Source organism: Ammospiza nelsoni, chromosome Z (assembly GCF_027579445.1).
Source record: "Ammospiza nelsoni isolate bAmmNel1 chromosome Z, bAmmNel1.pri, whole genome shotgun sequence".
In the NCBI taxonomy this organism is placed as follows: Eukaryota; Metazoa; Chordata; class Aves; order Passeriformes; family Passerellidae; genus Ammospiza; species Ammospiza nelsoni.
Window position 1 is genome coordinate 45,235,515 of NC_080669.1, and position 26,751 is coordinate 45,262,265.

The window sequence follows — 26,751 nt, forward strand, 5'->3', positions numbered from 1 at the left end:
AATAAAGCTAAGACATTATTTAAATTTGGAGCAAACTATCTTTTTATTTCAAAGTATCACTTGCCCCTTTTCTAGGTAACCAGACAATTGCAACCCATAGCAAATCAGAACCATTACAGCTTAATTTACTAATTCAAAAAGGTAAACAAACAAATCTGTTCTTAACATACTGCAGGATGGTAGGTAGGAATTAGTCCTGGAAAAACTGCCTTTCTTATTTTTTTTTTTTCACAGATCTTACTTGATTTGCAGAAGCATCCATTTCTTACTTGATAAACTTAGGTAAAAATTACACCCAGTCCTGAACTCTGGTTCATAAGTGGTTTCTACCAGTAGAAGTAATACCTGTAAGTTGTACAATGTGAAGTGCTTATTAACCATATCCTTTGTACAGCTGAAAACAAATCAAAATACAGAGTGCCAAAACTGTAAAGTTATTTTAGTGATAAACAAAACTTCCACAAATTTTATTTACTAGATCAGGAACACAGTCCCAGTGGCACATTAAGGTGGACTTAGTGCTCATTTCTGTGAAGACGATGTGCATCACTTCTCATTACAAATGTCCACAAGATAAGAATTTGCAGAGCAGCAAATTTGGTTGCATCACTGCTTTGCAGTCATGAGGTTCTGCCAGCAGAGCAGTCTCTTGAACCTCCCTCCCTGGACAGTTAAAAGCAGTCTCAGACAGTTCATACAGCTGCTAACTCATTATTTGCCATCACCAGTAGGTCCCAGATGAACACACAGGCATACATACGAAAATATTTAACAGGAGGACAGAAAACACTGTTCCTAGAGGGTAAAGATCACACCAACCCCATCCTCCTCTGAAGAAGTGCACTTTGCTCTTGACTGCTCAGGGCTTGATAACTGGCAAGCTCCAATGTGAAGGTTGCTGAGCCCGATGTTAGAGAACGCAAAACTGTTGAGTAGCCCTGGACAAAATGGAGAATACACATCACTTAGGTTAGGATAAGGGGACGATAAGTTAGCACAGGAAGCTGCTTAGACCACAGAGAGAGAAAAAAAAGTATCAGATAATAAAATACTGCAGTGTACTAGTAAGTTAACTTTCCAATATTACTGTATTAGAATTGCAACACGTGCATGAGTCAATAATAATCTTTTTTAAAAACTGTTCTCCATAATACTGTTTTTGTAGTATTTATTAGTTCTCTAGCTTAAAGCTGGTTTAGCAATCTGAATTTGGCATTAAAAAAAGCTACTCAATTTGAGGACACTTCCTTCTGACCTTCAATAATTAAAATACAATTTAAAAAATCCATTCTAAATTTACTTATCCATAACTAAAGAAAAGTAAACTGAAGCCAAATATCTTAAAGCTTATAAAAAAGATCAGTTTTATCATTGCCAAGGTAATCACATACCATCATTTCTGCTAGTGGAACAGCAGCGACCACAACTCTGTTGTCTTGACGAGACTGGATTTCCTGAATATTACCTCTCCGCTGTGCAAGATCAGCAAGTGCTGCACTGAGATGATCTTCACTTACTGTGATTTCTAGGTTCATCAGGGGCTCCAGTATTTGTATACCAGCTTTTTTCAAAGCCTACGTGGAAAGGAAGGAAGTTATGCTGATGTACTCCTATGGGCTTTTTTAAATAAAATTGACATAAGTACTTGTATCACTGAAGCTGACTCAAACTCTCTACTTGCAAAAGCTGTAAATTCCCCAGCAAGGGCATTAGGAGAGCATGCAAAGAGGAACAGTGACCAGACATTGATACACATGTATTCTCCCAGCAGTAGATCATGCTACTGTGTTCAGAGAAGCTTACAGTTTCACTGTACCTTTTGCAAGCAACGGGAGACACAGGCTGATACCATTGTGTGCGACGTGTCTGGGTGCACTGTCAGTGATTGCACTGTCACATCTATATCTTGAACTGGGAATCCAAGGAGAGGTCCTGGGTAGGGCCATGAAGAAGAGATAAATGGGAAAAAAAACCCACCAAGCCCATTTGTTTTCAGAATATTAAGACGTGTGCAAAAAATTTTCAGAATTAACTGGAAGTTTCTCACTTTCCTCTTTGCTCTTTCCTTTCCTGTCCTCTCCCCAGGGGTGTGGCTACTGGTCATGTTCCTCATTTAGAGGTTTTGTCATTACTAACTTTACCAAAAGAGACAAAGGAATGCAGCCTCATACTTTTCTTAACTCTCTTTACCAAAAGCACAGATAATTTTCAGAACCTCCTGATATATACTCATCCAGAAAACCATTACCAAAAAGTTATTTTTAAATGCAGTTTATTTTCTAAAACAAGTCTCTTTAACAAGACATCATTTGAGAAAGCAAGAAAAACTTTTCTTTAACCAGAAGACAGAATATTTTCTGTATTTTCCCCAATGCCTGATACTAACACACAACCAAAACTCCAGGGGTAATTCAATTTCATAAACTACTGTCCTAAGGCAGATTACCTCCAACCCAGGACTCTCAACTAGACCAAACTGTCTTAGACTACATATGAGGCCTGAACCACATCTGAGAAAAGAAATATTACTTTTTTTTAACAGAGAACATGGCCAGGTATTTTTATTTTTTAAAGCACTTAATGGCATCAATTTCAGGCTGGAGACAGCAGAGTTCTGAAGTTTCTTCAAGAAGCATAAAGAAAGCACATGGTTAAGACATTCTACAGCCAAAGATGGGAGATGCTTTCGAATTCCACAGAACAAATATGAAAAATCAATTCATGCTGGTAGTTAAAATCTCCTTTGTTAATCCACAACCTACTGATAATACTGTAAGGCAGTTTTTTGTCCACAAGTTACATAAGACTTCCTATTTTTAATTAAAAGTCAGAGACACTTTTAATTTATTCAAGGGCACTTTAATCCTTTAGAAAACACAGACTTTCCAATTACGTGAAGTTTTTACTGAAAACTCATGGATTTAGCATATTTGAAATTTTAAAAAATGCATTAGTATTGTAACCGTAATAGAAGTGTAATACATGCTGGCCTATGAAACCATTTCAGTTATATCACTATGGTTTACATGATGTCATGAAGTAAATGTCTTATCTCTTATACCACATTAAAAAATAAACCAAAAGAACTCCAAGCTCACTCTTAAGTGACTGAGAAGACAACAACCTTAAAAGCAAACCAAAGGCATGCTGATTTGCATTCCAGGCAAAGAGAAAAAGACGTTTGGCAAATTTTGTAGTAGAATTTTTTGTAGTTTTTGTAATTTTCCTTTGTACCTTACATATACATTAGTTGTACATTATATGCACTATCTTTTTTTCAAGCTACCAAGCAGTTTTTCCTTCCAGAAAATGGAATCTTACAAAAATATTAGACCAGTATAGCTATCATAACATTTCCTTTACCTTGAATGCAGGAATTTGTGATTCCATTTTCTATAGCTCCTTGGAGTTCTTTGGGCAGTACTTCACTGACATTCTCAGCATAGCTGATGATGGGTTTTGTTGCTGCCCCTTCTCCTGACGTGGGCCTCACCTCTATCTCTGCAGTTACACAGTGTCGTTTATCACCTACTGTTTTGTCCAATATATCTGCAGGGGGAGGAAAAAAATAGTACATAAAATTCATCTGAAAGCTACTCATATATCATTTAAAGTAAATGAAGCTACACAACCAGAAACAAGATGTGCCTTCCATTCACTCATTTTACCTGTAGCTTGGGCAGCATTTAAGATGGTTTCTCTGTATGCTATTTGAAGAGGTCCCAAGTAAGTCTCAATTCCATATTCACGTTTGATTCGGTCATGAATAATTTCTATGTGCAGCTCTCCCATGCCACAGAGGATAGTCTGGTGAGATGATAATTAAGAGAGAAGTGGAAAAACATGCAAAACTCGGGTTTTAATACAAATTCTTTAAGCAATGACCTGCATGCTTCAAACTGTCTCTTAAAAATGCTTCTAATTCAAATGGCCATAATACTTCAAATTCTAAGGACCCTAGACATTGCTCTAAATCATGTAACATAAACACCATTTAAGTGAGAGTGTTGTTACCAGTACTGTGCTCATCATAAAAAAGATAATCTTACCTAATCTTAAAGACTATGTAATTCAAACCTTTTTAAATACAGAATTGTCAAAAACATGCAGAACATGGGCTGACTTCCTCTGTGTAAAGCACAAGTGCCAAAGACTATTTTAGTTTCATACACATATCATAGGAACATTCAGAGAGTCCTTTCTAATCAAGAACACCTCAATATGCAAATGAACTAACTAAAGCGTGGTCTTAATATTCTAAAATAATGTTATAAGATGAGCAATAGAAGATTCATCTTACTTGTCCTGTGTCAGGATCTGGCTTCACTTTTAAACTTGGGTCTTCACGCTGAAGGCAGCTCAATGCATTATCCAAGTCTGTACAGAAATATCAAACATTTTATTTGAAAGATCAGAGTAAGTGTCTAAATATCACTTTCCTCAAAACAAGCAAAAAGAATCCTAGAGGAGCATAGATTTTGACAAAAAATTCAGGTCAAATTACAAGTAGCCAGCAATTCCTGATTTTATCCCACAAATTAACTGTGCTACAAAGTGCTTGAATTTAATTATTATACATGCTATTTTCAGAGTGGTATTTTGTGTTTCTATGAAGACAGACTGGAACCTACAAATTATTAATGAAGCCAGTAAATAACTGATAAATGTCAACTGTTACATGATATACCTAAGAACTTCAAGATAACATGAAATGGTCCAAATGAAAATGTAAATCATTTTTATACATGGTTTTGGGGTTTTTTTCTGATTCCCCATTATCTTAACTGCTGAGGAAAGCAGCAGCATGATGAATCAAGAGCCAAGACTGCATCCATCATACCTTACAGTCTTTGGGGGGAAAAGCTACAAAAGTAAACAAACAAAAGCAAACTAAAACATCCAAACACCACAAAATCAGTAACACCCTATAACCCAGTGGCTCAGCCTGCAGACATGTTGCTCCAAATCTGTTTTCTACCTCACTCCATTCTGTCACAGTACACTGGTACTTCCCCTCCTCCTCTTCACCCCCAAACAAGCTCAGCTTTGTTAGAACAAAGATACAGAATTTAAAGGGCATTTCCAAAAAGAGTCATATTACCAAGCCATCTACTGTTGAGAAAGACAGTATGATTACAGGACTGTAAGGATGCAAAGATGAACCCTAACTAGAAACAGAGAATTCTTGGTATATAAAGAATTTACAGAGTAAAACTGAGAGTGCCAGCTGAAAAAAAAACCCATTTCAAGGCTATTTGTACTCCGGACACTATGTACAGCCCCCCACTGTAACTGCAGCAAAACTCAGAATAAGTATCCCTTCTATTTCTAAATGAAGAACTACTACTCTTCTAGACACAAAAACTAGAAAAGTAGTAGTACCACTACTGCTTGATGCTCTTGTAACAAAGGATATGGACAATCATGATCTGAAGTATACCCTCAGTACAAAAACACCAGAAAGAACCATACTAGATCACTGGGTTGTTAAGTCTGTTAAGTCATCCAGTTAGGTGGCTGCACTGTACCTTGTTGTCTGGCCATTGAAGGCGGTTCAATGGTACAGAAGAAGACAGGCTCAGGCACCTCAACACCTGCCAGCAGAAGACTGTCTACACCACTACCAGACCTCTTCTTTTCCCCAGCATCCCTTCCAGCTCGGCGTGCTGCAGCAACAGCTGAAGCCTTTGATGACACTATGGTATCTCCAGTGGCACTCTAGAGATCAACAAAGGAAGTGATGTGAAAAAAAAAACAACGCCAAACTCAAAATGTATGCTAAAGCTGGTTATATTTTAGAAAATCTGTGTAAATGAGATTCATGCAGCCTATTCAGATAGTAAGAAATTATTAAACTAATAGAAGCAAGCACAAAACACATTTCTTTGAACTTGAAACTGTTCCTTTTGGGTAACTGATTCAGACCATCGTTCCCCTTCCCCACAGGAGGTCTCTTGTGATATTACACTGTATTTTAAGAGTTACAGTATTAATACAAGCCCAACCCTAACAAAATACACCTTCAGCTTTCAGTCCTTTCCAATCAGCACTGCAGTTTCCAGGTCAATTACTGATATTTGTAGACTGTGGTATTTAAATTTAGGAGGAAGTACATCTAAACGTACTTCAAATAAAGCAAGTTTACATACGTCACCATAATCAAGAACATCAGAGATATGATATCATAGAAGTAGAAAGCACACTAGTGAAACAAGCTCCTTTACAGTATCCGTATTCTTCATTACCTGTTTTAACCCAACAGTCAGAGCAATGTTGCCAGGCATTAGTGATGGTATTTCAATCTGCTGATCAGCAAAAGGCAGGAGCAGCCGGCTCATTCTCTCTCTGAAAATTAAATTCTCTGTTACTCAGGACTTCAACAGGCATTCCAATACTACATAGAACCACACCTCTATTTTACTCACGTGCAACTTTTGTTAATGTTATATACAGCTGACTGAGGTTTCAATGAACCTGAGTAAACACGAACAAAAACTAGTGGTCCACGACATTTATCATGAAGAACTTTGAATGCCAGGGCACACAGATCATCCTTGTACCACTGTCTGCAAAATAAAAAGCACAACAAAAAGCATACTTGTAGGATTAATCCACTCACACGCATGTTTATCTAAACTTTCACTCATTTAAGAGGTGATATGCTTCTTACTGCAATGTTAGTGGAGGCAGATTTTCAAAAACTGTAATTTGTATCAAAAAATAATAATCTAAGCAGTTCCACCTCCAATAGGACATGTTATGTAAGATGTTATGTGATTCAGACAATACTAAACAGGATTCCTAGATCATGTTTTTGTGAAATGACAATGTCCTCAGATTAGTTTGACATTTGGAGATAAATGCATCCAATTCCAGCAGAACTGAACAAAGCAGGTTCAGTACTCAAGTCTATTTTTCTGTCCACACATCTCTACTATTACTTAATACCTAAAGACAGTAAATATTTTTTAAAAATATGAATGCTTTGTTAATATATTTCATTTTCTGCTTTTGTGTTTTCCTACTTATCTTTCCTTCTTTTTTTCTGAATCTTCTTTTCTACCTGTACTTACAGAAACTCATATGAACGCTCATTAGGTGCAGGCAGGTACAAAGTAATAGCATCCAGTAAAGGCTGCACCCCTTTGTTCTTCAGCGCACTGCCACAGAGCACAGGGACAGCCTTCTGAGCTAGCGTGATTCTGCGGATGGCAGACTGCAGCTGCAAAAAAACAATTATCTTCTGTTAATACACGATCTACAATTTAGTCGCACTCCAGCTATTAGATACTGCTAACCAATCTCCAAAAAGCTAAAAAGTATGTTTGTAAATGCATCACTCATCCAAAACCCTTTCACTGCTTTTAGCAAGCTCCAAACCATAAACCCAAACATTTAGATGCTAAAACAGAAGACACTGGTTTTAAGATTTCTAAACATTTCACACAAATCTGCTGCTGTTCTTGTTATAACAATCCTTTGAATTCAGTATGTTGTAACTCACTGCTTTCAACATGCAGTGTCTAAAGACCCAACCATTCCAAAGTAGCTGAGATGCTATTTTTGTTAGTGAGAATCAGCAGCTCAGTCACAAGCTGCACTGAGTCTATCTGCAAGTTCCATTCACCTTTCCCTAAATTCTTTTGTGGCAGTCTAACTTTCAAAAAAAAGAAAACCCCACCTTCCTAAATAAATGTACCCAACTTTTAAAATAAAACCTAGCATGCCTAAGAATCATGGCATATCTTTATAAAATTCCTACTAACTCTGAATATGTTCTACATCCACACTACTGTTAATTTACTGCTTAAATGGTGTGATCTCATTTTATTGAAAAATCTGCAAAATCATAATCTGCATGTGTCAATGGAAGAATAACCCAAACCCTTGCAATAAGCACTAGTAAACACTTGCAAATATAAAAAAATACCTTGTCAGCTGGAATTAAGTCAAAATTTTCACTATTTTCTCCTAGAACCAGTTCAGCAAATTCATCATCCAGATCTGCAACCTTCAACAGAATAGTTCTTTATTATTTGGCATACAGCAGTTTCACAGAAAAGTTACATATCTAACTTACTTAAAATATATAGCCAAACAGAGCAGAAACAAAGTCTTTAAAGACATCAGCAATTATAAATTCAGATAATATAAAATTATGGAAATGAAGGCTTCAAGAAAGGATGGAGGGAAAAAACCCGGGGAAGCCTGAAGTAAGCAGCAAGCAACCTTTACAAGCCAACAAACACTGAGCTAGAAGAAACAGACAAGCATCATGGCATTTTGGCCTTCTTCATGTCAAGGGTTTGTAGGTCCAAGAGCATGTCTCTGTTTTCAAATTGTACCAGTTAGCTTGACATGTAACTTAACTCCTTAAACATCTAACATACTGCACTGTCACAGGTTCAGGACACCCAAGCACAGGAAAGCACTTTGCTCTCTCTATTGGCTACACACCAATTGGCCAAATTCTGAAATAAACCCTTGATAAGCAATTAGAAGTCTTATCAAGTTAACAGTTAAAACATGAAAGATACAGGAAATAGTTCGTTTAATTAAGTGAAAGTAACATGTGCAAAATGGCCAGTATTCAAAATGCTGCAGTTTACAGGGTTTTGATAAGGAATATAAACAGCATAGAAAGCATTTCAAAAAATGTTTTGCAAATACAAGGTTATCTCAATTATCACACTACTGGTACAGCCCTTCCTCCTTCAGGAAGGGCCCAGAAAACAAAGGGGAAAAAACCAATACTATTCTTACAGACCTTTCTACCTCACAACACATTTCTTAAGAAAAAAGGCTGGGTATTAACACTGCCATTTCAAAACCTACTAAGTTTGAAAACCAGATTGTGTATATGTTCTATGAAGTCAGAGCAATATAAAATAGATATCTCCAATTTCAAAGGAAACAGAGCTACCATAATCTGTTTATGCACTTGCACAATATTCAAAGTTGTGTGGATGGCAGCCCTTCCAACAAAAGGATTGATTTATTTAAGGATCTATTGAGCTGCTTCTAATACAGCATTTAGTGTCATTTTGACCAGGCTGCAACATCCCATCCAGCTTTTAGCTGTCATTTCAAAAGAGTATGGATACCCTGCAGGTTTCAAGTCACATTTGTCATGTTTCATGTAAATGTGCCAAATATATTTTGGCATCTAAGACAGTACAAACACCATCTGCTTTTAGCTTCCCCAGCACAAAAGAGACAGACAAATTGTAGGAATTCCATTGGAAAACCACTAATGGGGCTGGAGGCCCAGAGAGATAGGTTTGTCTGGCTTGGAGAAGCTAAATCGGGATGCAAATACTGTATCTTACTATTTAAACTAGTGGTAGTGGCCCTGCTTCAGGGAAAACAGAATCAGATTCTCCTCAGAGGTACACAAGGAAAGCACCAGCCTGGCAGTTCCAGCTTGCACCACAGTAAAATCCCACTGGACATAAAGAAATTATGGTCAAGCACTGGGAAAGGCTGCCTACAGAGAATCATCATCCCTTGACTTGAAAACTGAACAAGCCTGAACAAGTCAACCTAATGCTTTAAGCAGATCACTTAACCAGACACCTCCAGAGGTCTCTTTCAGCCTACTTTTCCTACTGCTCTGAGTAATGGGTTTAAATATATTATGTATTTACTTTAGAACTTTACTTGTTCTATTAAGGTATTTCTTGCATCCTGGACCTCTTGGAACAGGTTTGGATCATCAGTCTCCAGCAGCAGTTTTCGCTCAAAATTTTTTCCATCATCCACATCAGAAGTAGGTTTCCAAATTATTCGCTCCTTAGTCACAACATCAACCAGTCCTCTGAAGGTCTTGGCTTCCCCAATAGGCAACTGCAAATCAAACTGAGACTTTAGACTGATGGAAAAAAATTAAGAAAGTAGTTCCATTCAAAAGAAACGAAATGAGCATTTAATTTCTAAGCTTACCTGTAACAGTAAAGGTTTTGTCTTCAACTTTTGTTTGATGCTCTCAACAGCATATGTAAAACTACAGAAAACATACTAAGTTAAACAAAACTTCATGATATTACTATGATAGGCTCACCATTCCCTACTTACTCAAAAATTACTCCTAGAATTATACAAAAATATGCATTTCCATAACCAAAGAAGTATATAGTATTAACATAATTGGGCTGCTCTATGCTTAATGGAAAATGCTAGACATTCCCTTATAAGCTTCTTAACAATGATTAAAATAACTGCCTGAATACCTTGCCCTGTTTTTGTCCATCTTGTTTAAAAAGCAAATTCGTGGTATCTGGTGTTTGTCCGCTTGTCTCCAGACTGTCAGAGTTTGTGCCTAAAGCAAAACACAAAATGGAAACATTAGGGTCAACAGCTGCACTACATGCTCCCCAACACCACTGAAGGTCTGAGTTGAGAGTAGAGAAGGGAACTGTGTTGTGCATTGTGAGAATCCCATTTCTAGCATCACAGATGAACTCCAAAGGCAGCTTTGTCTTAGCTTGTCTCTCAGCTGTTGTCATTTTCTTTTCTGCACTAAGGGCATACAGGCATAGTGGCAAGGGAATGTGAAGAGAAACTAAGCATTATGGGGGGCATATATGGGGAAAACTCTGTAATGTAGTGACTTTATGCTTTATTGCCAAATTACTTAGGCACACACAGAGGCAAGCATTTCTGTGGCAACACATACAACACTAAAAACTACTGTGGTTTTAACAGTAATTTGTGCACGGCTGAGCCATTTATCATATGTATTTTTATTTGAAAATTAAAGCAGGTATATAGAGAAATCAGTTCCGATTCATTAATAGTCTCTTACCACTACAAGGAATAATGTAAGAACTTGCTACAGTGTTTTAGAAAAAAACAAGAAGATCTAATTGCTTTGTTTTTGAGGATGGAGGCTATTACTCAGTTCAGGTTCATATTTAGTGGCACCTACATGTTTTCCAGTAAGAAGTTAAATAATGTGACTTACAGTGATTAGGAGTTCCCTCATCCAGGAAAAATCTATGTCCCGTGCAAGAGGGACTTCACATGTAACTTTTCTACAGGATTGAACTACTGAAACATCTCATGCTGTAGAAAGTCCAGTTCTAGCTTGCCTCCACCTTTTCTGCGCTCTGTTAAAAAGGACACTGGGGAAGCAGAAAACGTGCCTGAAAATTATCTATTTTCTACATGAAATGTGAAAATGAGAAATTGGCCTATATTCATTCCATTTGTGGAGCTAGTCAGAAGCATTCACTTCAATCAATAGTTGTAAAAGACAGCAACAAAATAACAAAACCATTCCAAACTTATAATGATAATCACACTTGCTGTTCATTACCATGGAAATTCGTGTGCACTACCTGATTTAAAATTGAATCTCAGCTTCCTGAAGCTGAATTTTTATAAAAGCATTGAGAGAATACAGAGAAAAATCTCTGTACATTATTTCCGCCTGATTAAAGTCATTAAACACTGCAGGAGAGTTTAACTACGAGTCACTGGAGATAAAATCAGAGAAAACTGGGAAGGCGCATTCACCCTCTAAGAGAATTTGTAACTGTGGAAACTACACAGTGAGATGCAGTTGCTATTCCCCAGATAGGATGTGGTCAGCATGCCTGACTTCCCACACAATACATGCTGAGCAGAGTGAAGACACTGTGTCCAGGTTCTGTTTAAATCCTTGCAAGAGAGGGGACTCAGTGGTACATTGTAGCTGGCAAGCCACATAGGAGCTGCCAACCAAGGGAGAAAAAGGTGACCTTAGATGTAACACTAATATTACCCAGCTAGAAGGTATGACCACTCCCATTGAACATGGGATGCATGACTACAGTCACTGAAGCTCCACCTAGACACAAAAATAGTATTAAAGTAAATTAAAAATGGGGAGAAGTTGGCTCCTGGGAACTTCTGGGATCAGACAACAGGCTGAACTTGTCTTCATTCCAATAGCGACATCTATTGGGTAAAAACTGCACTCTATCCATGCTGAATGACTAACTCAAGCTAGTTTTGGTTAGGGATTAGAGCTGGTTAGCATATTGCTTTCAAGACACTTTTGCAGCCAAATGCTATCACCAGAAGTCTTCAAACCTTAACCTGTAACAGTTTTCAATTACATTAATGAGCAGTGCTATTCCATAAACTGTATAAACTGTTAAGTCTTAGTCCTTTAAGGGTGCTAACAGTTGCTGGTAGCAGGTAACATACAGCACTGTGAAGGCCCAGGGTCTCTCTTAACCTGTTGGCATGTCTCCCTGGATCTTTCCTGAGGCACCAACAGACCAATTAACGACCCCTTAGGAGCATGTCTTTCTGTCTGCATACGACCCTGAACAAGGTAGTTGAACCCTGCTCCGATCCAGTGGATTGTTCAGTGAAGGGTCCCTGGGTCTCCATAACAGAACACTGAGAGACTGAGTTGGGCACAAGGATTTAACCTTTCCTGGGGAACTGAAAGACTAATCAAACACAAAGGGTTTGAGAAAATCTCTTTACCATGACAGACTACACACACACAAATTATAACAGTTGATTTTACCTCAACACCAGCTGAAGCATCAAATACTGCTATTGCTCCATCTAGGACTCTCAAACAACGCTCAACTTCCACTGTAAAGTCCACATGGCCTAAAAAACAATCTTCCTTTTATACCATCATAATTCAAACAGACACCATCAATAGGTCATTACACATTTAAACATTTTCTTTTTCTTTCAAATAAAGTCAAAACAACTTTTTCTTTACTTGCAGAGAAATACACCTATCAGTCTTTGAAATAAACAAGATTATTATAATGCATACCTAGAACTGAGAACGATTTAATGTGGAAACATCTGAGCTCATTTTATATAAGCTAGGAGTCAGCAAGTAATAATTATCCAAAGCTGAACAGAGCTTAGTGTAGGTGTTTTTATGGATGCAATTACACCAATTAAATTTTGCACCACATTTAAGACAAAGACACTCTGTGACACTCCACCTCACCCTCTCTCCCTTAATACATGAGTGCGACTAAAGAACAGTACCTGGGGTGTCAATCAGATTGATTCTGTAGTCCTTCCAGTCAAATGTAACAGCAGCAGACTGAATGGTAATACCACGTTCTCGCTCTTGTGCCATAAAATCTGTCACTGTGTCTCCATCATCAACATCTGCAAACAGAAACCACGACTGGGTAGGTAATCAACTCAAAATCTGAAATTGTCTTTGAATACAGATGTCAAGAGAGAGTTGGAAATAGTCTCTTTTACATGTGTGTATATATATATATATATACACAGACACATATGTGTGTGTGTGTGTGTGTGTGTAAGCTATGAAAATTAGCCTTTTTGAAAACATTACAATGCCAGGTAATTTACCCAAGCTCCCTTTCCTAGGAATAAATGCCCTGCAAGTGAAAGACAAGCTATTCCAACAACTTTTTTGTTGTTCTCAATCCCAGTAGCACCATGAGCACCTTAAAAACTAAACAAAGTCCAAAATCATGAACAAACTACAACTTTAAAAAACCTGGCTGCACTCACTGTATGGAATGTGACTGACATTTTGAAATTTGGTAATCAAAAGGTAATTAAATCAAAAGTAAAGTACAAACAAACAAACCACCAAGTAAGAGGCTGGGCTTTGCTTACTTTTTAATAACAAGAGAAGCAGCTCACATTTTTAAATTAGTGGGATCCCGAGTATCAGTCATATACAGTTGAGAACAGGGTATAAAACTTAAAATGTCAAAACGAAACCCAAACAGAGGCTGCTGTGAGCATTTCAATCTTGAAGAATTCTATTGAACTTGCTGTAGCAAAGAAGTCTTTCTGTGTCATGGCTTTCAAAAGAAATGGATATTTTTTCTTACTCTGCCCTCTTCACAGGTCAAAAGAGAACTCAACAAACTGCTTTACCAGAATAGCCAATTAGCAACCAGCAAAATAAGGAGATTCTGTAATCAAATGTTAAATAAAACATAACATGCTGAAAGTAAAAGAAAAATATCAACCTATGATATCTAAAATCAAAACTGCCTTAGTGCAAAAAGGAACATGCATTAAAATTCAATTAAACTGCAGCACAACTTTGGAACAACTGTCTCCTACATGAGATATTCCATCAGCAACTGTACTGCATGTAATGGTACACTATAAATTTCTTAAACCTACTGAAATACAAAAAGCATTTCTAACCTCCAAGTGTTCTTATATATCCAGAATAATACAGCATTCTCTCTGTTGTTGTAGTTTTGCCTGCATCAATGTGGGCCATAATGCCAATGTTTCGGATTCTGCATTAAGTGAAAACATTGTGGTTAGTGCAGTAATTTTTTAAGCCTGTGATAATTCTTATTTGTATAATTAATATTCCCCAAGAACAGCACACCAGATTAATAACATTGCTTCTCTGCTGCATATCTGATATAGTGTACATTCCAACACTGAAAAATGTCAGTATTGATATGGTGGATTTTCTTCAAATCAATAGTACTGAACAGTGTTGCAACAGGTTTCCAAGCTCCACTTCATGGAAAACCCCCTCTTGGGATCATGCTCACCCATCTGCCCTCCCGACAAACAGAAACAGCCCCTCCTCTCTCTTATCCATCCTAATCCCTGACACCTGGTGCTCTAAACAACCTATTGCATAGATACGCTTTACACCCCAAATACAGCACACCCAAGTTCCCATGAAGCTGTCCTTGATCCCGTTCAGCCTACTCTTCCTTCCTGAAGTACTTCACCAGTAGCTTCCAAAACTGCTTTGCTTGTTTTGCACAGCACAGCTTGTGATCAGCCCCATGTTCACCACTAATGACCTTGACCTCACCCTCAGGTACACTTCCAAGGGAACTTCATCCCTAAGGCACTTCTTTGGCAGCTTAGCCCCTAACTGCCTTGTCCTCATCAAACGTGCCATGAAAACAAAGCGCACAGCCCTGCCCACCCGCTGCCCTCTAGCTACCAAGACATCCTTCCCCCTTCTCCACCTCCCAGCAATACCATGGATTGGGAGCTTCCCTAACAGCCTGGTTTTGGTTAGGATGGTGCAAGCAAGGCACAACACAGGACCTTTGTGCCACGAGCAAGCACTCTCTATTAGAATGCCACAAGGGTAAAGGTAAGCAAGTACTAACTTTATATTAAACATGCACATCAGACAGGCATGGCAACAACCTACAATGCTTTATCACATCAACTGTTCTGACTGAAGTTACATCCCAACAATAAACTAGCTTGATGTACCTGGATATATGAGGATTAATGACAGAATGCAGAGACTTAACATCTCCTGGAAACAAAAAAAAAAAAAAAAAAAAAAAAAAAAAAAAAAAAAAAAAAAAAAAAAAAAAAAGAAAGAAAGAAAAACCTTTTCAGACAGAATCCAATGTAGAAATATATTTAAGAAAACTTCTAAAAACCTTATTTAAAAAAAAGATTCAGAGCCACAAGTCATGACAATCTGTAATCTCTACCACCTCAATTTTTTAAAGATATGAACCTAATTTTAAATAAACCTCTCCCCATCTCAAAAAAAGAGAAATGGTTGAGAAAACAGCTGTAATTTAGAAATAACAGAAAAAAGGCAACAGAGGAAAGTATCATCATCTTACTCTGCAGAAGCATACCTCAGTTCAAGACAACTGTAATGCAGACATTCATCTGAACTGGTGATTAGATAATTAATTTGAAAAGTTATTTCCTCTTTAAGCCTTAAAGCTATACAGCATAATTCTCAGGGACAAAAGGCAAGCTAAACTGTGCTGAGAAAATATGGGACTGGGAAGTTTTAAAAGCTATTTTCTTGCAAGATACGTTTTTTCTCACACAGCTTAACTATGAAATAAGTTGTCAAGGTAATTTTTTATGAAACTAACCCAAATTCAGTTCTTCAAGCTACTGAAGTTGTGTTTCAGGAAAAAAGTAGTATAGTTCATCCTTGACAGGCCACACAGAATTCAACTATATTTAAGCCAACATTCTTTTACCACCTACAGATCATCAGTCCCATCAGAAACACACCGAAGCAGCATCTTACAGGAACCCTTAATGAGAGATCCCAGCACACTTCACAACTCACCTGACTTCTTATTACATGTACCTTTGCTTATTATTGCTTTCTAAAGGCTTTATACTGTGAATATATTGAGAAAAGAGCAGCAACACAAAACTCTTCAGTCCTTGAGCTAAGTGCTCTATTTATGTTTCATGCATTAAATTCTATAAAAAATGACCAAAAGAATACAAAACAGAAACTGTACAGAAATAGAAAGAATTTCTTATTTTTATTCACTTTTAAATTAATCCTTACTACAAAGAAAACCACATAAACTTATACCTGGTGGAGAACTGTAGTTTCTCAGACTGCAGCTTCGCTGTGTCACACCCATGACTCTCGTTTTTGTATTTCTGAAATACATGTACTTGAAAGAAAAAATAATTATACAGAACATTAATTGTTATGACTAGCTACTTTGCAGCCACGTTTCTGGCAGCTGTAGAAAAATAATCTCAAAAAAAAATCTACAGGAACAGATATTGTTGCTGGGTATTTATACAAGGTCAAAAAACCAACTATTTAAAATCAGATGCTTGAAGTTGATGTCCACTGAGGTTTAAACCAAGTTTAAACTGAGGTTTAAACCAAAGTTGATCCAAATAGTATTTGGGATAATCAGTAAAAATTTATGGCAGCATCAAAATATTTTTCAATTGCCAAAAATTTTTAAATACATCTAATTACTTTCGTCAATAATTTAACAATTACAAGAGTTAAGCAGTCAAAAAATTTACACAAAATTTACAAATTCAGTTCCCAATACTGAAGTCCCATTCCAAAATGAAAGTATGGATTGTCCAGAGGCCAACCATTAAAGACAAAAAAACCCAAACAAAAACCAACACATCAATTAAAAAAGCTTACTCAGAATAACACAAGTGTTTCCCCTGCTCACAGAGGAACTATCAAAACCGGGGGGAAAGCTTACCTTATTGCACAAACTTGATGGCTTCAATGCATTCACTGAAAATTTCCCCATAATTCTCAACATTTTGCCTCCCGTCTCTAAAGCTGTTCCCTGGCAAGGTAAGTAAACATTGTATAAAATGTTTCTGACAGGAAATAGGCTAACCATGTTCCTCTGACATAACTCAATCACAAAACTTCATTCTTTTTCATGGGAAATCAGGTTAATATTTTTCAGGTTATTGCTTTGCAAGTTAAATCAGTGTCAGATCTGTAATAATAATATTATTAAGTCTTAAAAATGCAGCATAAAAGCATGCCCACAAACACTAAATATATTTCTCACGGAAAAATTAAAGCAGAATAACGAAAATTAGAGAATTTACACTCACTCTCAGATAAGTTCCAGAGCTGGCGAGCAAAGTGCAAATAGCTTTTCTAGTCTTGAAGAACGAAGGATGGCAGGGCAAAGTACCTATTTAGGTCAGAAACAGTAGAAAATATTAAGTACAGCAGCGTCAAAAGCATTCCTAAATGGCTGCCGGTTATTCGAGGAGACATCACTGTCCAGCTCCCGTGACTTTCTGTTTCGGAGTAGTTTCACAACGCAGAGTAAGGGCTCAGCGCACACGCTCACCTCCACTCCCTCATCTTGCGATTCGCACACGCCTCCCGATGGTGCCGGCGCAGTTTGCTGACCGGGGGAGCGGGAAGGGCGCGCTGCCTTCACGTTGTCCGTGACGACTCCGCAAGCCGAGCCCAGCCGAGTCCCGCCAGACGCCGACCCCCGGAGGCTCTCTGCAAAGCGACACCGCCTTCCGGCCGCGTTCCGAACCCCCGGGGCGTTTCGTGCGCCGGCTCCGGGTCACCTTCTACTCCCGGACCTCTCCCTCGGCCCGGCCCGGGACTGCGCCGGACCTGCCCCGGCAGCGCAGCCGCCGGAAGGCAACCTACTTCTGCCTTCCCCCGCTACCTCACCTCCCTCCCGCGTTCCGCTCTCCCTCCACAACCTGACAGACCAGGCAGCAAAAAGCGCCTCTTGGACCTCTCTCGCTCTGTTTCTCCCCCTCTCCCTGGCCTCGTCAAGTCCGGCGCGGAGCCCTCGGGGGACGCGGACCGCAGCCTCTCCACGGAGAGGAACCAAAGAGGCGCACGGAAGCGTTTCCACTCGGCGCCACTTCCCAGGAGGCCCGCCCTTTTCGCCGCGGAGGAGGCCGCGGGGCTGCCGACATGGTGGGAGCCGGCGCGGGGGGATGCGGCAGCCGCGGGCGCGGGGCGCGGGGTCGGGCGGCGGGATGCAAACGGCGGTGCAGGGGAGGGATGGGAGACTGCGGGAGGCCGGGTGGGGCCCGCAGTGAGGGTACCGCCGTCGGGCCGCGGCCTCCCCGCGTGCGGCGGAGGAGCCGTCGCCGGCCCGCGGGCGGCCGTGCCCGCTGACCGCGCTGCCTGTGTGCCCACAGCCGCAGAACGAGCACATCGAGCTCCACCGCAAGCGCTATGGCTACCGGCTGGACTACCACGAGAAGCGGAGGAAGAAGGAGGGCCGGGAGGCGCACGAGCGGTCCCGCAAGGCCAAGAAGATGATCGGGCTGAAGGCGAAGCTGTATCATAAGCAGCGGCATGCCGAGAAGATACAGATGAAAAAGACGTGAGTGTCCGCCTCCTCTCTGATACCGTGCCGTCATCTTGACGCTTGAAGGATGAGATGAGACGTTGATATTGTTACAAAGAGCTCATTATTGCTTGAGTCGCATGTTATGGTCTTAAATAGCGATCGGGCTGTAGAAGGAAGGGGGCTTTGCCGCAGCAGACACATTTCAGTGTCCCTCTCTTTTAAATGAATGTTAACAATTTAGCTTCTAGAAGTACTTCCTGAGACAAGTGTTGATGGGCAGTAACCGCGACTAATGTAATCATGACGAAAAAAGTGAATGCAATTCTTAGGAGCTTTTATATCAGCTGCTGTGTTAGTGTAACGAGGCGGTATTTTTTAGTGGTTAATAGCAAATGTACAGTACCATACGAAGTATTTAAGCAGAAGATGAGGCCTGTCTGCAAGGATAAACAGCAGTGTCAATAATAGATGATAAAAGCATTTTTCTGTAAATTTTGAAAACTTGAAATCAAAGCTGTTAATGATGCCTGAAAACTAGGCAAGAAAGTAGTACTCCATAGTGTAAAGCCTGTAGAGCAGGTCTTTGTTTATTCGATGCTGGAAGTGAGGGGGATAGCAGCACCACAAACTCACCTGTCCATTCTTTTTACAGAGAAAAGCTTGTCTGCTTTTTTTACTTAATGCACACATTACACTTTTGTAGCCTTCATTTTGAGACATAGTTTCTAACTGCATGATTACGTGAGCCCTTGTAGCACATGCATGGTTTCCGCAGTAGGTGGTTGCCAGCCTCCTGGTGGTTGTTTTTGGTGAAGGCTCCTTGGTCTTCCTCAGCCTTGAACTTTTCACCCCAGTTCCTGCAGGTGCTCTGTAAGATTGTCTGCTCCAGTAGGCAGTGGTTAGCTTTCTGCAGTTAGCTTGTTGTGCTAAATTTACAGGTTATTAAAACATGCATCATTCACATACCCTGCTACAAAGTAACTACTTCTTTTTGCATAGCTGCAGCTTTTTGCATAGCTCAAGCATTATCTTGTTGCCTCGGCATCATTAACATTCTCATTAATTGCTAATGAACTTCATACCTATCCACCGTGTAGTTTTTGCTGGTTTCAAAGTGTAGATAGCTGCTTTCCTGCTACTTTTAGAGGTGATGGGTTTATTAACCCTTTATTAGTTTGTGGGTCTTTTCTTCCCCCCCAGTAAACAGCCTCAAAATTAACAAAACTTGGCTCCTCTTACAAACACACATTCCTCACATGTGTAAGCATTGCCATCAAATCTCAGAAGAGGCATAGAATGGGGTTTTTTTGTCAGCAGAGAGGAAGGCTACCCTCTCTCAAAGTGCTTGGCTGTTTGCTTCGGGTCGCACAGAAATTCCTTAAAGAGGTGCATGTCTTTCTTGTGTTCCTGTCCTGGTAGGAAATGACAAGATTAAATGAAATTAGTAGTTTTACTTGAAAATTATTTAGTATTATTCCATATATATATATAATTCATATATATATATATATATATATATATATATATATATATATATATATTTCCTTAAATATTAATATATAATACTTCACAAATACCTCTTAAAGAAAACTTTGAGCAGGCACAGGCTAAGTTAAAATGGTATATCTAAAAATAAGTCTTTTTCCTTGTGTTGTTAATATTGGTTTTCTTTCTTTGCAGCATTAAAATGCATGAGAAGAGAAATACAAAGCAGAAGAGTGATGAAAAAACACCCAAAGGAGCTGTACCAGCATACCTGCTGGACAGAGAGGGCCAGTCCCGGGCCAAGGTTCTCTCTAACATGATCAAACAAAAAAGAAAGGAAAAAGCTGTAAGTAAATGTATCAAAGTTCAGATACCTAAAATAACAACAACCACTTTATATTGCTGATGCCAAGGTTATGTAACAGCCTTCAAGCAAAGACTGATTAAAACATGAAATCTTGAGTGACTGAACAGTTTAGGACAATGTGAGCAAATGCAGTATCTTGGTTTTTGGAACTTTAAAGTGCTATTTAAATAAGTGGCTATGAGTTGCATAACAACTATGGTCTAACCCTTTGCTTTCCAGAAATTTGATTTTATGCTTTGGTTTTTCCCCTTTCATTTAAATATGTGACAGGTAAGAATATTGACCTTTTGTTTTTTTTTTTTTTTACCCTCCTTCCAGGGGAAGTGGGAGGTGCCTGTGCCAAAAGTTCGTGCACAAGGAGAAACAGAAGTTTTAAAGGTGATTCGTACAGGAAAGAGAAAGAAGAAGGCATGGAAGAGGATGGTTACAAAAGTTTGTTTCGTTGGAGATGGCTTTACTAGGAAGCCTCCTAAGTACGAGCGATTCATTCGACCAATGGTAATGTTTTAGAGCCTAAAGAACATTTAAGTAATAATTCTTTTGAGTTACTGCTTTGATTTTCTGTGTTAAAGAAACTTTCTTGTGTGATTATGCACTTGATCATTATTCATGTAGAACATTCCTGTTTGTTTCCTTGCCAAAATATAAACCTCTAATAGCATGGCGGGTGGGGAGATGCCTCTAGAGTCCCAGTCTATGTTGAAATTCCTGCTTTTTTTCCTATAACTCAGATGATGCTAGTAAGTTAAAGCTATTAGCTTTTGCATTAGCATAGGAAAATCTTTTTCAAAAATACTTTGCATATATTTTAAAGATGACAGTGTCTTTTTCAAACTGCACTGATTCTCCGAACTGCAGAAGCCCACTCTGTTATAGGATTTCAGAATTCCCTCCTTTTGGCTTAAATAAGCTTGAAGCACAGTTGTGACTGTGAAGGGAAGAGCTGTGCCTCCTGTCCAGCCTTTACTTACTCAGCTGCAGGAGCAGTGCCTGGGTTCTATCAGCCTGGCAGCACACAGGCAGAAGAGCTGGATTCAGTGAGATAGTGTTGGTTTTATATAAAGAGCCATTCCTGTTCCCTTCCAGGACTCAACAGTCACTGTGCAGGCTGCCCGTTGAATTGTACTTAACTGCTAGTTTGATGGTCTTACACACCAGCCTTGGAAAGATTTTTTTGACACAGAAAAATTTATGGTACATAATGGTAAAGTACCCTCTATGAAGTGCAGGTCACTAGATAAAAACTGCTCTAGGAGATGGGTATTTCATATTTTATCATACTTCTTCATGGAACAGAAATTGTCCAAGGCAACAAGTATTATTGTTGAGCTGCTACTAAAAATTGACATCCTGAAAACGTACATGGAAAGCTTTATCTTTTTATTAACTAGATTTTAAAATAAGTCTGTCAGTCTACAATAGGCAGATGGCATTCTGTATTCTAAGTTGTTTCATTCTTCCTAGTCTTTCTAAATATATAGAGATGAGGACATAATTCCCAGTGTTTAACTAGATCAGTTGTGAGAGTTTAAAGCAAATATTAACTCATTCTAACACTCTTTATGCAACAGGGCTTACGTTTCAAGAAGGCACATGTGACACATCCTGAACTTAAAGCTACTTTTTGCCTGCCTATCCTTGGTGTGAAAAAGAATCCATCATCTCCTTTGTATACACAGCTGGGAGTAATTACTAAGGGTACTGTCATTGAGGTGAACGTGAGCGAGCTTGGCCTTGTGACACAAGGGGGCAAAGTTATCTGGGGTGAGTAAATTTAACTAGTTATACTGCTGAACTACTTTTTAAAGTTTTTGATCTTCATTGCATCATGTGTTGTCAAGATCTCTATCCTCTAGTCATAGTTGATGGATTGTTAAAAGTTAGGTTTGGGCTGTAGCAGAAGCAACCAATAGCAACTCTAAAAATACATGCTTTAAGTGTTAATCTCCCGCTTTCCATTCACACTTGCAAAATCAAATTGGATAAAGTTCAGAGCAAAGACTCAGCTTACTTGCTTGTATATCATATTGAGCAATACCACAAATCTGTTACCATGTGAACCATGAGCAGTTGAATTACACTTGCAGTGGAAGTTCTGTGTAGGTGCCTAATTAACAGATTCTGCACCTGGGATGGGGCATCCATGGTTGTATGTATGGACTGGGGAACAGTAGGCTGGAAAGCAGTGCCATGGAAAGGAACATGGAGGTCCTGGTTGATGGCAAGTTGAACATGGCCAGCAGTGCCCTGGCAGCCACGAGGGCCACCCGTGTCCTTGGGGGGCATCAGCCAGGCAGTGGAGAGGATTGTCCTGCTCTGCACTGGGGCAGCCTCACCTCGAGTGCTGGGGGCTGCTCTGGGTGCCACAGTGTAAGAGAGATACAAAACTATGGGGGAGTGTCCAAAGGAGGGCCACAAACATGATGCAGGGTCTGGAGGGGGAGCTGTTTGAGGAGGGGCTGAGGTCATTTGGTTTGTTCCGCCTGGAGCAGAGGAGACTAAGGGAGATGTCACTGTGGTCTTCAGTGTCGTCACAAGAGGAAGCTGAGGGGCAGGTCCTGATCTCTTCACTCTTATGACCAGTGACAGTGGTGTAAGGTGACAGGATTTCAGGTAATAGCACCAAGCTGAGTCAAGGGAGGTTTAAATTGGTATCAGGAAAAAGGTTCTTCACCTAGGCTGTGGCTGAGCAATGGAACCGGCTCCCCAGGGAAGAGATCACAGCACCAGCCTGACTGATTTCAAGAGGCATTTGAACAGTGTTTTCAGGCACATGCTGTGATTCTTGGGGGTGTCCTGTGCCAGGACAGTCTAACGGCCAGAAGTTAGACTCAATGATCCTGGTGGATCGCTTTCAACTTAGCATATTCTGTGATCTTCATAGGATCAGACAGACTTCATTTAACAGAGGAGTTCACTTGGACAGTAGGAAACCGAAGATTTTTTTTTTTTTAATCTCAGAACTCTAAATGATCCATTTATTAAAAAAGAGCCTTAGTATAATGTTTTGAGAACATAAGTTTACAGCTCAGTAGAAGGTAGATTTAGATATGCATTTGAGTCCCTGTGCTGTAGAGACTTGTTGATTGAATTTGCAAACATAGAAAGATCTAATCTGTAAGAACTACTTCCAGGTTTTGTACACATGTAATTCCCTTTTCTCTCTAGGGAAATACGCCCAAGTAACTAATAATCCAGAAAATGATGGCTGTATTAATGCAATTCTACTTGTTTAAATTGGATACCAAGTATTGGATGTGGACACCTACAAAATAAGTGGACTTTACCCAAATTTACAAAATCTTTGGAACCTTCAGCCATTCCAGAAGAGTGACCCTGACAAGCTGATGAGGAACTTCAGCCAGAAACAACTGCTCACATTTTTATATTTATGTTTGCTCAGTTGAACATTGTCCAAATAAAGAGATTTAATTTTTATTTCCTCGCGTGGTATGTATTTGATCTAAACCTTCTTGGTGTTTTTACAATAGCAGTTTCCTTGCTTAAGTATGTTGTACCTAATTCAGGTCACATTCCCATAGGGGAAATCTCCCATATGGGAAATACAGCCTCTATCTCACACAATGTCCTGCTGTAACAACTAAAGCTACAGAAGAAGGTACAGATCTTCTGGGAAAGAAGACCTGGGAGGCTGCAGCTGGAATGTTACTGCAGACTGACATTAGAAACTAAGCACCAAGTTTGATACCTGCCCCTGCAGAATCATGGGCTTGGGAACATGTGAGCAGCAATGGGGGTGTGTGTGACAAATGAGTGTTTGAGATTGCTTAAAAAATCACTGGCAAGAGCACCTGAAAGAAACAGATTTGATATTAAGCAACAGCACAACGAAGTTGATTGGCAAGATTTGCTCTACTTCTATGAGACAATTAAGGCACACTAAGGGAAAAAAGACACAACAAACCAAAAAACAAAATCTAGTAAATCAAAACAGAAATTAACCAAGAACTATCAAGGGTATATGTGTCTGTGTGTGTGTAACAAAAGGATAGAAAGGGCAGGGATAAAAAAGAAAACAGCCTAAAAGCCCAGCAGCAGTCAAACGTAACCATGTGTAACTTATAGCTTAAACTTCACTCATAACTGAACTTATAACAGCTTCAACAATTTAACAGAGGAATAACATTTAACAGGACTTAACCTAAATTGTAGGCTAACAACTTAGCAAAAGAGCAACACTTGATAACATTTAGCTTACGTCTTTACCTTACAGGCCTAAGTTAGATACCTAAGATACTTAAACATCTAAGAAAGCAGAATTTCTCCTAGATTTTCTGCAACATATGTGCACATGCATGCACACAGAGAACTAGTGCCTAAGGTACCTGTGAAACATTGTCCTCAAAGGTAGTGAAATACTCAGTCTGGATGCTTTTGATGTCCTCAGCAGCCAAAGGGTTGGGCCTCAAGGAGTGAGGGTATTCTTGTTCAGCAATCCTGTGTATACAACAAACAAGGGTTAGCTGGCTCTGAGAGGCCCCACTTAGAAGTTGCTATTTGCAGCCTGCTGCAGCTCAGGAGATGTTATTTTTGACCTCTGTTTGTGGGCCCGAGAGAGCGGATTTCAGTCATAACAATGTTTCATCCTGGCCATAGTTTTGGTCAGCCACTTTATTTGAAAGTGTTAGAGCAAAGATGTTAGGGCAGGCAGGCAAGAGAAACTGTTTTCAAGGCTCTTCATTATGAAAACAGGAGCTTGTTGTCAGCTGTTTCTGGGAGCGGGCAGTGTTCCTGATGAGCCCTGATGAGGAGGAGCTGAGCCCTGATGCTGTTCAGTCATGGCTGAGGCCCAGCAGGCTTTTGTCATATCACTGTGGTGCCTGGAAAAGGAGCAGGGGATGCACTACCACAGAGCAGGGTGAAAGATAACCACAAGGGCAGCTACTCTCTACCTGCCTCCTTACCTCCTGCCTTTCTCTCCTTTCTTTCCACGACTGCATTAATGGAATGAATTAATCTAGGAGAGTGTAGCACCTTAATTTCAAGCAAGAGAACAGTTTCAGAAGTTAATATGTATGAATTTAAAAGGGCTTAAATATGTGAACTTTGAAAATGGTTTGACAGTCTTGATACTACAATTATTTGTAGCAATTTTGGTGGCTTTAAGAAATACTGAAGAGAAGCTAAAGGTCACAAGCTTTAGCTGATCAATATATATTTAGCTTGCATTCTTGAAATAATAAAATAAAAAAAAAAAACAAAAAAAAAAATCAAAGGCTACTTCTAAACTGGAAGCTTTCAGCAATGTTACAACTGAATTGGTAATCTTCCAGTCATGGATTTAGTGGCAAACAGAAATATTTTATCACTATAAATATCCACAATCACTACTTTATATTCTTACTCTTAAATAGTACTTCACTTCTAGCCAAAGAGTTTTTAGGACAAATTAAAAGTCAAATCCTAATAAATTTCTTCCAGTTTATACAGGCAGTAGTCACCTTCAGCAGATTTGAGTATATCCAGGTGGGGAGATTCCACCACCTCTGAGTAACCTGATACAGCATTTGACCACTTCTAGTTTAAGCTAGTTTTTATTTAAATAGAATTTCCTATATTCCAGTTTTTCCCCAACGGGGCATCACAGAGTCTTAATCCATCTTTATATCCTGCAGTGATACATAGCCTCTGCCTCCTCCATAGATCTCATTAGGCTTTTGCCTTGATTAATGATTCCTGCACAGTTTAACTTCCCTTGAGCTTATCAGAAACATTCCATAAACAGGAACTTCTGATGCCTAACCAAGAAGGGGCACAGGAGATGATTGCTCATCCCCAATAGTCTTCGAACATTACTTACCTGAACCATAGCCAGTGGAACGATATTATTATTACTGGACTTTGGAAGAATTCCAGTAATTGCTTACAGCCAGGATGATGATTAATTGATGTCTTAAGTCAGTCAACCTGCAATCCTATAAACAACGGTCCTAAGTGAAGCCCTTCTAACCCTCCTGGGCCACAGCAGGCTCCTCTGAGTGAAACACTTCCCACAGCTCACCAACTCAAGAGTTTGCAATACTCAGAGGATCCATGTCAAAAGCTAAAGATGGGACCTGAACTGATAGCTCCCCATACTGCTTAAGGCTCAACCCTCACTCCTTCAGAAATGCAAAGGCATTCAATATGAGTATTTCACTAAACTTAAGGGGAAATTTAGTAGGTATCTTTATCTTTGTACATATGCACATATACACACATATCTGTGAGTTGATTTAAACACACTATAGCAAGTACACTATAAGCATTGCCATCTCAGATCTATAATTATGTTATATTGTTGAGTAAATCCTATTGAATCTCTTCGTAAATGTTAAACTAGTC

The 26,751-nt window shown here is 39.3% G+C and overlaps 2 protein-coding genes across 3 annotated transcripts; one reads left to right on the forward strand and one right to left on the reverse strand.

The window, feature by feature from the left end:
- Position 1: 1 nt before the first annotated feature.
- Positions 2–17,855, reverse strand: GFM2 (GTP dependent ribosome recycling factor mitochondrial 2). 2 transcript variants are annotated; one of them, XM_059492056.1, is made up of 22 exons: positions 17,577–17,855; positions 17,332–17,414; positions 16,962–17,051; positions 16,313–16,397; positions 15,220–15,265; positions 14,167–14,264; positions 13,012–13,137; positions 12,524–12,612; positions 10,230–10,318; positions 9,943–10,003; positions 9,661–9,846; positions 7,931–8,011; positions 7,074–7,222; positions 6,426–6,566; positions 6,246–6,345; positions 5,529–5,718; positions 4,301–4,377; positions 3,669–3,807; positions 3,364–3,549; positions 1,817–1,932; positions 1,392–1,574; positions 2–938 (listed from the first exon to the last, which is right to left on the reverse strand). In XM_059492056.1, the coding sequence occupies exons 3-22, from the start codon at positions 17,022–17,024 to the stop codon at positions 810–812; spliced, it is 2,334 nt and encodes a 777-aa protein (XP_059348039.1). In that variant the 5' UTR covers positions 17,025–17,051; positions 17,332–17,414; positions 17,577–17,855; the 3' UTR covers positions 2–809. The 2 variants fall into 2 exon arrangements, with proteins under 2 accessions (XP_059348039.1, XP_059348040.1); XM_059492057.1 differs by lacking the exons at positions 14,167–14,264; positions 15,220–15,265.
- A 152-nt stretch (positions 17,856–18,007) lies between these two features.
- NSA2 (NSA2 ribosome biogenesis factor) lies at positions 18,008–23,844 on the forward strand. The gene is made up of 6 exons (XM_059492001.1): positions 18,008–18,172; positions 18,400–18,587; positions 20,235–20,385; positions 20,725–20,904; positions 21,978–22,170; positions 23,575–23,844. Exons 1-6 carry the CDS (start codon positions 18,170–18,172, stop codon positions 23,640–23,642), a joined length of 783 nt encoding a protein of 260 aa, XP_059347984.1. The 5' UTR covers positions 18,008–18,169; the 3' UTR covers positions 23,643–23,844.
- The last annotated feature ends 2,907 nt before the right edge of the window (positions 23,845–26,751 follow it).